Source organism: Ipomoea nil, unplaced genomic scaffold (assembly GCF_001879475.1).
Source record: "Ipomoea nil cultivar Tokyo-kokei standard unplaced genomic scaffold, Asagao_1.1 scaffold2280, whole genome shotgun sequence".
NCBI lineage: Eukaryota > Viridiplantae > Streptophyta > Magnoliopsida > Solanales > Convolvulaceae > Ipomoea > Ipomoea nil.
Window position 1 is genome coordinate 4759055 of NW_017618708.1, and position 14379 is coordinate 4773433.

Genomic DNA, 14379 nt, shown 5'->3' on the forward strand with positions numbered 1-14379 from the left:
CAGAATTATAGGAAATGATTTCCTCTTCATTCATCTTCCAAATCCTCATTATCTGTGACAGTATCTGCCTCTGTATCCTCAGAATTATAGGAAATGATTTCCTCTTCATTCAGGACATCTTCATTTTCTGAAGGGAATTGGTCCTCTTCAATCATATAAAGAGAAGTCAATTAGAAAAAAATAATTAAGAAACCATAAAGCTGCTTCTCCAAGAGCAAATGAGAGACTCAATACTGATTATTTTTTATATTAATCAATACTCAATAAACATACCATAGTCAATCTCAAGATCCTCTAGATTTCTTCTTGCATGTTGTTCCTTCAACGTTTCAAACTTCATACCATCAAGTGGCCAAGCTTCTCTACTTGAAATAAACAACGAGACCTGATATAAAATGTATCACAAGTTAAATATACTGATATAAACATGTAAATATTAACAAAAATGTTTCATCTCAGTAGGGAACATATAAAATTTAAACTTGAGTCACTGTGCATCTATCATGAAAATTCTGGCACAGCTAATTGCCTATAAACCCAAAAATGGCTGTGCACTGAACCAATTGAAGCTGAAATGCAATACAGTTCAAAAAACACTGGAGAAAAACAATATTACGTAGTTTCAACAATTGCAGGACTAGCCGTAATGACAGAAAAATTAAGACTTGAAGTACAAGGTTCCAGATTCTAAAACAGTTCAGATACTATAATAAACAGAGTAATATACATTTGAACAAGTACTTGCCTCGGTCGTTGTCCTCGTCTAAAAACAACATAAGAAAATTTCTCATCTTTAAATCCACGCAGAGACCCACCATTGGATCGCTATAATAAAAGTAAGTCGAATAAGTTGAGACAAACTTATAAAACAAGAAAAAGAGTGATGTATACTTCAGAAGGTAAAGGAAAAATGGCATGGTAAACAAATACCTGAACATCAAAAGAGAAAGCAAACGAGTAAAAACTTAAACCCTTACAAGTTCAAACTATGCCACTACTAGCATCAAACCAATTTTGACACAACTTCATATGTACAATTTATTTAGTACTTACATAAATTATCACCGAGTTTCTTTTGGAAAGGTTTATAACAGAAGCTAATAGAAAACTCATCAAACAGAGAGAAAGTGAAGACAAGGTGAAACATAGGTTTAAGAAAGACCTTATAGGCACGCTGTGATGTAGTCCTCTCCACCCGTTGAACAAACTGATAATATTTTCCTGATTTTTCCAATGGACAAGGTCCATCATGTGGACACTGAAAATAACACAACAGGTCAATCGTACCTCATCTGATTCCCGGTACTTCATAACTTCTCACTCACCTCACTCGTATTGCTCTTTCAATATGCAGAGGGCCAATATCTTTAACAGCAATATACTAAGATGGCATGGTATCTTTGCCCAGATTTTTGTTTCTTTGTTTGCGTATTTGTATGTGGTTCGAACTGGAGAGATGGTGAACTTGTGAGTGAATGCTATCAAGGGAGCTTTATATAGAGGTTGAATATTATTTTTCAAACTTGAATACTATATTAGAACTATGAAGGCTGATGAAAACGTTTCAAACACCCAATATTACATTCATTCTTTTCTTTTTTTGAAGCATTTTTTCCTATAACATCAAATGTATAGGTATATATTTGTGTGTGTGTGTGTGTGTGTGTATATATATATATATATATATATATATATATATATATATATATATATATATATATAGAGAGAGAGAGAGAGAGAGAGAGAGAGTGAGTGTGTGTGTTAGAGAGAGAGAGAGAGAAAATTTCAATTTTGGTCCACTGACTATTGGTGTTGTGTTAATTGCAACACTTCACTTTCAAAAATGTTAATTTAGTACCTTGAATATGTAATTTCTGTCAATTTTGGTCACGCCGGTCAAATCTCATCGGAAAAATTTAATAGGTCAAATAATGAGAGTATTTTAGTCATTTTACTCATTTTTCTTTCTTCTCAGATGAGCTTCTCTCCATTTCCAACGACGATTTCTTCTCTGATAAGCTTCTCCACTTCTTCTACTGCCGCCTGAGCTTCTACAGCTGCTGCTGCTGCCGCCTCTTTCCTCACCATCTTCTCTGTCGTTAAATTTAGCGCCGGAATAAAATTTGGTCGCAAAACTTTAGCGAGGGGGCTTTTTGTAACGGACCGAATCCGTCGCTATACGGTTTAGCGACGAATTTTTCCCATTCTAGTGACGGAAAATTCCGTAGCTATTTTTGTGTTTTTTTTTTGTAGTATTTCATTTCTCAGATTACTCGATCTCAACCTCCTCAACCTGAATATATTCACCACTGCACTTCAATGTATAAATGCACAGAAAATTCAAATCTCAGAATCTCCTATTAAATTCTGTGATTCAAATATATATCCGTTATTTCGTTACACATTAAAAACGTTAACACACACCCCATTCATACACATTACGAAGTATTATATAACAATCGAGAAAATAATCCATTAAAAAAAGTGTACGTACCGTATGAATTGAATCTCTTAGAAATATGAAAACGTAGAGAAGCTCAGGCGGTAGCGGAAGAAGTGGAGAAGCTCATCGGAGAAGAAATCATCGCCGGAAATGGAGAGAAGCTCGGAGAAGAAAGAAAAATGAGTAAAATGACTAAAATACGCTCATTATTTGACCTATTAAATTTTTCTGGTGAGATTTGGCCGGCGTTGTTGGAAAAAAATAGCTTAAAATGACATAAAATGACATGTTAAGTGGCTATTTTGTGGTACAATTATCAGTGGGGTCCACTTCCGATTTGGGTCGGGTCAAAGTGGATTCGGATTCTTCGTAGTGAGACGAAGAGATTGATATATTGTACTCTCAAAACGGATAATGGGTGAATGAGATATTGATTCTCAAAGTAGACCCATTTGAGTTGGAAAATGAAAGGGAAAAGTGAGCATTGTCCCACATTGGTTTGGAAAGTGGATTTGCCCCCCTTATATACAAGAGCTCTTTTGGAGCTTGTAGAATTGTATAGCATAGAAGCTCTCTCGCGCGCGGGGGGAGGGGGTGCAAATCAAAATCCAACTAGAAACGAGATCAAACAGGCTTGATTCAAGCCCGAGCTCGTGTGCGTCGGCACCTGCGGGCACAGAAATTGACTGAGGTCACTTGAGAAGTCATGGCTCGTATTGGCCGAAACCTTTCGGCCCTTTCCATGGCCGAACTGAAGCTCCTGGTGTGACCGTTGGGGTTTTAATTCAGCTGTTATGGAGTTAATTTTTTGAATTAATTCCAATTTTTAATGGTTGCTGTTACCAGGAGTAGTGGAGGTGCCTTTTAAAGTGCCCTATTAAAAGCTATTTAATCCTTCAACCCTATATAAGAGAGGGTAGAGGCAGCAGAAACTTTACACAGAAAAACTGAACAAGAAAGTTCTTCTTTTAGCTTAAAAAACTCTCTGCTTCTACTATTTCTTTAGCCATACTGTGTTCATAGTCTTGTCTTGTTTGCCGGATTCCTTGTTTGAGTGCTCAAACATTGAATCACAAGCAACAGGCTTGATTCAAGCCCGAGCTCGTGTGCGTCGGCACCTGCGGGCACGGAAATTGACTGAGGTTTCGGCCTAGTAGCCGAAACTTGAGAAGTCTTGGCCTGGTCATGGCTTGTATTGGCCGAAACCTTTCGGCCCTTTCCATGGCCGAACTGAAGCTCCTGGTGTGACCGTTGGGGTTTTAATTCAGCTGTTATGGAGTTAATTTTTTGAATTAATTCCAATTTTTAATGGTTGCTGTTACCAGGAGTAGTGGGGGTGCCTTTTAAAGTGCCCTATTAAAAGCTATTTAATCCTTCAACCCTATATAAGAGAGGGTAGAGGCAGCAGAAACTTTACACAGAAAAACTGAACAAGAAAGTTCTTCTTTTAGCTTAAAAAACTCTCTGCTTCTACTCTTTCTTTAGCCATACTGTGTTCATAGTCTTGTCTTGTTTGCCGGATTCCTTGTTTGAGTGCTCAAACATTGAATCACAAGCAACAGGCTTGATTCAAGCCCGAGCTCGTGTGCGTCGGCACCTGCGGGCACGGAAATTGACTGAGGTTTCGGCCTAGTGGCCGAAACTTGAGAAGTCTTGGCCTGGTCATGGCTCGTATTGGCCGAAACCTTTCGGCCCTTTCCATGGCCGAACTGAAGCTCCTGGTGTGACCGTTGGGGTTTTAATTCAGCTGTTATGGAGTTAATTTTTTGAATTAATTCCAATTTTTAATGGTTGCTGTTACCAGGAGTAGTGTGGGTGCCTTTTAAAGTGCCCTATTAAAAGCTATTTAATCCTTCAACCCTATATAAGAGAGGGTAGAGGCAGCAGAAACTTTACACAGAAAAACTGAACAAGAAAGTTCTTCTTTTAGCTTAAAAAACTCTCTGCTTCTACTCTTTCTTTAGCCATACTGTGTTCATAGTCTTGTCTTGTTTGCCGGATTCCTTGTTTGAGTGCTCAAACATTGAATCACAAGCAACAGGCTTGATTCAAGCCCGAGCTCGTGTGCGTCGGCACCTGCGGGCACGGAAATTGACTGAGGTTTCGGCCTAGTGGCCGAAACTTGAGAAGTCTTGGCCTGGTCATGGCTCGTATTGGCCGAAACCTTTCGGCCCTTTCCATGGCCGAACTGAAGCTCCTGGTGTGACCGTTGGGGTTTTAATTCAGCTGTTATGGAGTTAATTTTTTGAATTAATTCCAATTTTTAATGGTTGCTGTTACCAGGAGTAGTGGGGGTGCCTTTTAAAGTGCCCTATTAAAAGCTATTTAATCCTTCAACCCTATATAAGAGAGGGTAGAGGCAGCATAAACTTTACACAGAAAAACTGAACAAGAAAGTTCTTCTTTTAGCTTAAAAAACTCTCTGCTTCTACTCTTTCTTTAGCCATACTGTGTTCATAGTCTTGTCTTGTTTGCCGGATTCCTTGTTTGAGTGCTCAAACATTGAATCACAAGCAACAGGCTTGATTCAAGCCCGAGCTCGTGTGCGTCGGCACCTGCGGGCACGGAAATTGACTGAGGTTTCGGCCTAGTAGCCGAAACTTGAGAAGTCTTGGCCTGGTCATGGCTTGTATTGGCCGAAACCTTTCGGCCCTTTCCATGGCCGAACTGAAGCTCCTGGTGTGACCGTTGGGGTTTTAATTCAGCTGTTATGGAGTTAATTTTTTGAATTAATTCCAATTTTTAATGGTTGCTGTTACCAGGAGTAGTGGGGGTGCCTTTTAAAGTGCCCTATTAAAAGCTATTTAATCCTTCAACCCTATATAAGAGAGGGTAGAGGCAGCAGAAACTTTACACAGAAAAACTGAACAAGAAAGTTCTTCTTTTAGCTTAAAAAACTCTCTGCTTCTACTCTTTCTTTAGCCATACTGTGTTCATAGTCTTGTCTTGTTTGCCGGATTCCTTGTTTGAGTGCTCAAACATTGAATCACAAGCAAGTTTTATCCTGGGAAGCCTAGGCCACGAAGCTCCTAGCACTTTTGGGAGGTGGTAAATAAGGTTTTAAGGAAAGAGTGATCACTTGACTTTTGCAAAAAACCCAACACCAAACACTAGCCAAAATTGTCCATCTTTCCTTCCCTCTTTTTTTTTTTTTTTTTCCAGAAAATAATAATCTTATTTTAATTTGATTATTATTTGTTTTCTACCAACGGATCCAACAGGCGTGACCAAAATGGATAGAAATTGCATAGTCAAGGTACTAAATTAACATTTTTAAAAGTCAAGTGTTGCAATTAACACAACTCCAATAGTCAGTGGACCAAAATTGAAATTCTCTCTCTCTCTCTCTCTCTCTCTCTCTCTCTATATATATATATATATATATATATATATATATATATATATATATATATATATATATATATATATATATATATATATATATATATATATATATATATATATATACACTCAGGTGCGAATGCTTCGCCCAGGAGCGAAATAGGAATGAATTTTGTCCGTCCACGTGTCCAGATCTAATGGATGGGAAACGCTTATTTTTTTTTAAAAAAGCGCGGTGGCATTTTCGTAAATAATTGAACATCGAAGTGCAAGTAAAATGTATTACAAGTGCATGTAAAATGTATTATAGGTGAAAGTAAAAATTTACACTGAGCATCAATACTAAGTGCACCTACAGTTATAAGTAGTTGCACCTATAGTTCTAAGTAGTTGCATCTATAGTTCTAAGTAGTTGCACACATAGTTATAAGTAGTTGCATTTAGGTGCATGAATGTTTGCGAGTGGTTTTCAGGGGTATTACTACCCGCTGAACTCAGATCAATGAATGTTAACAAGGCAAAAATACATGCACTTATAGGTGAAAGTAGATGCACCTATAGTTATAAGTAGTTGCACCTATAGTTATAAATAGTTGCACCTATAGTTATAAGCACACCCAGATGCATGAATGTTTGCGGGAAGTGAATGCTAACAAGGCAAAATTACATGCACTTATAGGTGAAAGTAGGTGCACTTGTAAGTGATTTTACTTGCACTTCGATGTTCAATTATTTACGAAAATGCCACCGCGTTTTTTTTAAGCTATTAGATCTGAACACGTGTCGCGCGCTGATTCGTTCGCATATTCCTTCCTAGGCACTTATTCGCACCTGAGTGCATCCCTCTATATATATATATATATATATATATATATATATATATATATATATATATATATATATATATATATATATATATATAATATGTACGTATATATGTAAATGTAAATGTAAATCCGTAGATTATGGTTTAGCTTCTCAATGTAATTATGGATCTGTAATAAGTAATAACTACATTGGTAATAGACAAAGTAAACAAATGTGATGTTCCAACACATAATTTAGCCGGGAATATGACATTGAAAACTGGAAGCTAATGTGAATACAATAAATTCGAACTGATTCATTTTTCTTCATTAAACGGTGCCGTATTGTGTGGGCGAAAATTTTTTTTTTAGAGGAAGTTATTGTTTTATTATAATGATAGATAGATAGATAGATAGATAGTAGGTAAAGAAAATAAAATTTTGTGCAAATAGAAACACAATGAAATCATTATTAAAAACAAAAAAAAAATATTATTACAAAAAGAAATGTGGGCATCGCCGGAATTAATATATAGTTGGGAGAAGAAAATATAGTTGAGACAATAAATATGACCGGCAAATTATATTATGCACCGCGGTGCATAATCGATTATGCACCGCGCGTCTTTTTTTTTTTAAATGAAAATTAACTGTGTTTATTTTCGCCGTTTCGCACCCTTTTACAAAAAGTAACTCTGTTATTCAGTGTCATTTTGTATACACTGCAGTTTCAGTTGAACACAACTACAGTTTCATTTCGATATAACTATAGTTTCATTCGATATTTATAGACTCAAATATGTGAAAATGTTATTTAATTTTATTTTATATACACTATAGTTTTATTAAAACACAACTACATGATCATTTTGATATAATTACAGCTTCATTGTATAATATACACTCAAATATGTGAAATGTTATTCAGTTTCAGTTTATATACACTGCAGTTTCATTTCACTATAACTACAGTATCATTTTGATATAACTGCAGTGTCAGTTTGAATATATTGTAGTGTCAGTTGGTGTTTAATACACCAAACAAACAGACTCCGTTAACTCTAACGGCGGGCCGTTTCTTTACTTAAAGAAACGGCGCCGTATATGGGCCGCGGTACATAATCGATTATGCACCGCGGTCTATAATATAACAACTGATATGACCCGCATGGGCTTAACTCAATGGTTTAATGGGCAGTATTTGGGTAAGAGACAATAAATATGCATTCATTTTTCATGGGCCACTTCTATTTTATTAGCAGCGTACTCGCAATGGTTCCCATTACCAACGGACGTTATGTTATGACCACGTGCTCACCTTGTAAGGTGGACACGATTCTATATACATAATTTCTATATTGTAGATCTATAATTTATATATTGTAGCATAAAATTTATACTTTAGATTCATAATTTCTAAATCGTAGATTCATAATTTCTATACAGTATATTCATAATTTCTATACTGCACATTCATAATATCTGTAATGTAGATTCATAATTTTGTACTGTAAATTCATAATTTTTAAACTGTATAGTTATTAAATTATGAACATATAGTTCTCTGATTTGTTAAAATAGAGTTTCAACATTGGAATCTAAAGTATAAATTTTATGAATCTACAGTATAGAAATTATGGATATGGAACCGTGCCCATCTTGCAAGGTGAGCACGTGCTTACATCTTTATTTGATTGGCATGAATATGAACAAAGATACATTTTTAATATATTAAATTTGTGTATTAAAAGTATATTATTTGAGTATTAAAAATATGATATTTTATATATTATCAAATAATATAAATTCATTACATAAATAATATAACTTTAATATATTAAAAATATATATTTTAGTCATAGTTCATACAAAAAAATTTGCGGATTACCAATCACACGAGCAACTTGTTGAAGTTTGTATATGCTTATATGCCAGTCTTGGACTTGTATATTCAAGCGCCGACACTTGATTGGAGCGTGTTGGCCACACGCTCGTGTTAGATTTTTTTGGAGATAACTCTCCCTAGAGAAATCTAATATGTTGATATTTTAAAGATAAAATGACATTTTAAGTGGTTATTTTGTTGTACAAATATATATGATGATGATTTTTAATTTGAGTAGAGTCAAAAAGTGGATTCATGTTATTCATAGTGAGACGAAGAAATTTTGATATATTGTACGCCCTCAACAGATAATTTGTGAATGAGAAATTGATTATAAAAGTAAATTCATTTAAGTTGGAAAAGGAAGGTGGAAAGACTTCTAACAAGCACTTTTCTGATATTGGTTTGGGAAGTGGTCGGATTTGCACCACTATATGTACAATACCTTTTTAGAGGGAGTTTGAATTTTATAGCTTAGAGACTCTCTCTCTCTCTCTCTCTCTCTCTCTCTCTCTCTCTCTCTCTCTCTCTCTCTCTCTCTCGTGCGCAGGGGATGCAAATCAAATTTCAAAATGAGTTTGAAAAAGACTTGACTCATGTGCGGTCTCTCTCTCGTGCGCAGGGGATGCAAATCAAATTTCAAAATGAGTTTGAAAAAGACTTGACTCATATGCGCCGACACCTTTTAGGTGTACTTCTTACGGTTTTAGTGGTTTTCTTTAAGAACTTCAAAATTGTTGTTTTTTAAGAACTTCAAAATTGCTGTTTTTCTCTCCACCTCTCTCAAAAGTTTCTTAATAAAATTTAAAATTTTGCCAACACTCTCAAAAAAGTCGAAGTGCTCTCTATTTATTCTAGTTCGCTGGAGGCTTATTTTGTTCGAGTGCTCAAACATTAAGTCATGATCTATTTTATCATGAGAGACTGACGCTACTATGCTCCTTGCACACTCAGAAGATAGCGAATCGATTTTAAGAAAAATGTGTTTTACACATAACTTGAATCTTTCCTTGTTTCAATTCTTCTATTGGGTTTATATTTTTATTTTTATTTTTGTATAAATAAATTTGATCTTTTGATTTCGTACTTATTTGCGATCAGAATGATTTTTTTCTAATCATTTAATCATGTTGTTTATTTATTTTATATATATATATATATATATATATATATATATATATATATATTGTATCGACTTATTCTCCCCTACACAATCTCTCGGCCCCCATCTTTCCTTCCTCTAATTCTTCTCTCTCCGCCTGGTATTAGAGATGTCCCAACTCCCAAGTCCTAATATATTTGAGATTCAACCATCCATCATTAAACGGTGCCCTTATAGATTGGAAATCGCAAATTATGCAGTGGACTCGTGTCCATAATGCATTGTGGACACGAGTCTAAAACGACGTCATTTTTAGAAAAAATGCGTCATTTCAGTTAAAAAAAATTGATTTTGTCTCGCCGTTAACGGCATGTCATTTCAGTTAAATTTTTTTTTTTGATTTTGTCTTGCCGTTAACACCGTTAACGGTGTTATTCGTTTGTGCCATTATGAATGTACAGTTATGGAATTATGAATGTACAGTTATTGAATTATGAATGTAAGTTATAAAATTATGAACACAGAGCTCTAACATTATGAATTTACCTGTGTCCAGCATGCACACGGGTCCATAGCATAACGATTGATTTGAAATTCAACCATCCATCATTAAAATATACCGACTTGTTTGTTTGGGCAGTTAAAGATCCATCACACAGAACTAACAAGATGCACATTTTTCTTGAGGAAGAAATTATATTATCTAAAAGTCATATAAAAATAAGTACTCCATAAATAAATAAAATATAAAAGCCTAGTTTTAAGTTTCTTTTAACGCGCTCCTGTGTAAATCAAGATCGACCAAAATATTATTGATAAGAACTAAACTTGTGGTCATATGCTCTACTCACTCGGTCATCTCTTACAAGACAATTTTTTTTTTTTCTTTTGTAGAATACAAATAAGAAGAAAATGGAGAATTGATTATATATTGTCTCTTGTGTCTAAACCTCAATACAAGCACTCTATTTATAGTGCCAACAAGATGATGAAGAATGAATACAAAGAAAACAAAGAGACACATGGGAAACCCAAGAGACACATGGGAAATCCAAGAGACACATGAAAATTAAATTAGATGATTAATATCATCAAATATCTCAACACCCCCCCTCAAGTTGGAGCATGCGGATCTGAAATGCCCAACTTGCGAAGAAGAAATTCAAATTGCCTTTGCCCCAGAGCCTTTGTGAAGATATCAGCTAATTGCGATTTGGTAGGAATGTAGGAAGGGAAAATCAAACCATCTTTAATTGCATCGCGAACAAAATGACAATCCACTTCAATGTGTTTTGTGCGTTCATGAAAGACTGGATTCTTTGCAATATGAAGAGCCGATTGACTGTCACAAAATAACTTTATGGTTTTGTGATGACGAACCCCCAGACTTAACAACAAGCCCTTTAACCATTTGAGTTCACAAGTAACGGCTACCATGGATCTGTATTCTGCTTCTGCGGAAGAACGAGAAATAGTAGTTTGTTTCTTTGTTTTCCACGAGATTGGAGAATGGCCAAGAAAAACCAACCAACCCATAAGCGATCGCCGAGTAGTAGGACATGCGGCCCAATCCGAATCACACCATCCCTGTAGCGTTAGATCACTGTCTGCTCGTAGGAGAATCCCTTGACCCGGTGTACCTTTCAAATAACGGACAACTCTCAAAGCTGCCTCCAAGTGCTCATCATGTGGTTCTTGCATGAATTGAGACAACACATGAACAGAGTATGCGAGATCCGGTCGAGTTACGGCCAAATAGATAAGTCTTCCAACTAGACGCTGATAAGCTAGCGGATTAGAGAAAATTGGGCTACTTGCTAGGCCGAGTTTGTGGTTTTGCTCAATAGGAACATTAACCGGCTTGGCCCCCAACAATCCTGCTTCAGAAATAATATCAAGGGTATATTTCCTTTGACACAAAAACAGTCCAGAAGCGCTACGAGCAACCTCAATACCAAGAAAGTACTTTAGAGTGTCGAGATCTTTCATATGAAATCGCTGAGATAAGCCTTAAATGTCTTCAGAGCAGTAGAATCATTCCCAGAAATGATGAGATCATCGACATAAACAAGTACATTTATCTGAATTCCACCCCGAGTAAAGGTGAATAAGGAGTAGTCGGAATAGGATTGTAAGAAACCATACCCTTTCAAGGCCGTAACAAGTTTTGCAAACCAGCACCTCGGTGCCTGCTTTAATCCATACAAGGACTTGCGCAATCGACACACTAATTTAGGATTGGATGCCTCAAAGCCTGGGGGAAGCTTCATATACACCCCTTCATCGAGATTACCGTGCAGAAAAGCATTATGCACATCCATCTGATGCAGTTCCCAATTTTTAGAGGCTGCAATGGCAAGAAGTGCACGAACAGTAGTCATTTTGGCAACAGGAGCAAAAGTTTCAGTGTAATCGATGCCTTCTTCCTGATGATTACCAAGAGCCACTAATCTTGATTTGAGTTTTTCAATCGACCCATTTGAATTATATTTGATTCGATACACCCAATGACTCCCAAGAGCCTTTTTCCCAGGTGGGAGATGTTCAAGAGTCCAAGTTTGATTGTCTTCGAGGGCCCGAATTTCATTTGTCATAGATTCTTTCCAGCCGCTATGTGTCATCGCCTCTTTAAAAGATTTTGGTTCTTTTTCAGAAAGAATTGCTGCCATAAAAGTTCTGTATGGCAGAGAAAAATTGTCACAATTAATGTAATGTGCTAAAGGATAAGGAGTACCTGAGGGAGACTGTGGAGACGGTGTGACGGAGGATGGACTTTTAACAACAGTAGAATTAATAACATAGTCTCGCATCCACACTGAAGGAACTTTATTTCTCATACCCCAACCCATCTCAACATTCTGATCTTGGTTATTCGGAACAAGATTACTAGTGTGTTGTTCAGGCTGTGAGCTGAACTCGGGTGTGGAGTCTGACTCAGGTTGAGAGGTTGGCTCGGGTGTAAAGCTTGGCTCAGGTTGAAGGTTTGACTCGTTTGTGGAGCTGGGTTCCTCCTCATCAATGATTGTAGAAAAATCTTCATGAACAAATTCTTCATGAGGAATGGTAGTCGTATCCGCGAGGGGAAAGGGAAAAACATCCTCAAAAAATTTCACATCGCGGGAAACAAAAAATTCTTTGGTTTCAAGATCATACAACTTCCAACCCTTTTTCCCAAACGGATATTCCATAAAGATGCACTTTCGACTCTTACTAGCAAATTTATCGCCTTTTGTTTTTTGATTGTGAGCAAAGCATAGACATCCAAAAACACGAATTGTGTTGTAAGATGGAGGATTACCAAAGAGAAGTTCATAGGAACTTTTGTTATCAAGCAATGGTGTTGGTGTCCGATTGATCAGATGTGCGGCCGCAAGAACACATTCTCCCCAAAAATAAATTGACAAACTAGCTTGAAATCGCAAAGCTCTCGCTACATTGAGAATATGTTTATGTTTTCGCTCAACCCTACCATTTCTTTGAGGAGTTCCCACACAAAAAGTTTGAAATATAATTCCAGTGGCAGAAAAAAAATCACGCAAGCAATGGAATTCAGTATCGTTGTCACTCTGAACGACTTTGATTGATTGGGAGAATTGTCTATCAATCATAGCGACAAAAGACAAAAACATTTTGAGAACCTCAGTTTTATCAACCATCAAATAAATCCAAACTGCTCGCGAATAATCATCTATTATAGTCAAGAAATAACGCGCACCACAAGAGGATTGATGTTTGTAAGGACCCCACAAATCACAATGTATTTTCTCAAATATTCGAGATGCTCTGCTATTACTCAAATGAAACTTTTCTCTAGGTTGCTTAGCATGAAAGCAAACCTCACAAGCTTTATTAAAACTTCCCACAGTTTCAACAGAGGGAAGTAGCTTTACCACTTTTTCAGATGGATGACCCATTTGTTGATGCCAAAGATTGATTGAAGTGGTCACACCATTTACTGTAAGATGTTGCACTGATTCGGTTCCCTTGAAGTAGTAAAGTCCATCCTGTCTAACACCCGTTCCAATCAGCTCCCTCGATTAGTCCTGTATAGCACACATATGAGAGTTAAAGAGAACACTGCTCTGCATATCATCATTTAACTGAGAAACAGAAATAAGATTGCAACTTAAAGATGGAACATAAAGAACATGATGAAGAATAATTTTGTCTGTTAATCGAACTGAGCCTTCTTGAGTTGCAACCACTGTTTTTCCGTTAGGTAAACCAACAGGGCAGTGAAATATATCTTTTGCATAAGTCATCCGAGTGGAATCACCAGTAACGTGACGAGAGGCCCCTGTGTCAATTATCCACAATCGTGCATCAAATTTACCAGTCAATTGATCATCAGAAACCTTTGTACCACTAATTAGCCCTGTTAATGCCTTCCATTGGTCCGGTGAGAATAAATGAGATGAGGGAACTCCACAGCTGTCAGTGGGCTTTTTGGTTAAAGTGGCATTGGCACGGGGAACACCTCTACCCCGTCCACCGCGTTCTCCACGCGCGTTGTTGCCACGATTCTCATACCAATCTGGATAGCCATGTATTTCGAAGCATTGAGATACGTCATGGCCAGATTTCTTGCAGTGAGTACAAGAGAGATGAGATTTGTCTGGTTTATCAAAGCGACCATGACCCTTGCCAGAACCGGTATTGACAGCAAAACTCATAACTTCTGGTGACTTGTCTTCGGGGACTTTAGTTGAGCGAATTGTCTCTTCTTGAAGGACCATTTGATAAGCACGGTCAAGTGATGGTAATGGATCTATGGACAGAATATTAGTGCGAACTTGTGCAT

At 36.7% G+C, this 14379-nt stretch overlaps 2 protein-coding genes across 2 annotated transcripts; both read right to left on the reverse strand.

The window, feature by feature from the left end:
• Positions 1-10691: 10691 nt before the first annotated feature.
• Positions 10692-11567, reverse strand: LOC109150820 (uncharacterized mitochondrial protein AtMg00810-like). The gene has a single exon (XM_019298796.1). It carries the CDS (start codon positions 11565-11567, stop codon positions 10692-10694), a length of 876 nt encoding a protein of 291 aa, XP_019154341.1.
• Positions 11568-13542: 1975 nt separating this feature from the next.
• On the reverse strand, positions 13543-14379 carry LOC109150716. The gene is made up of 2 exons (XM_019298699.1): positions 13912-14379; positions 13543-13621 (listed from the first exon to the last, which is right to left on the reverse strand). The coding sequence occupies exons 1-2, from the start codon at positions 14312-14314 to the stop codon at positions 13587-13589; spliced, it is 438 nt and encodes a 145-aa protein (XP_019154244.1). The 5' UTR covers positions 14315-14379; the 3' UTR covers positions 13543-13586.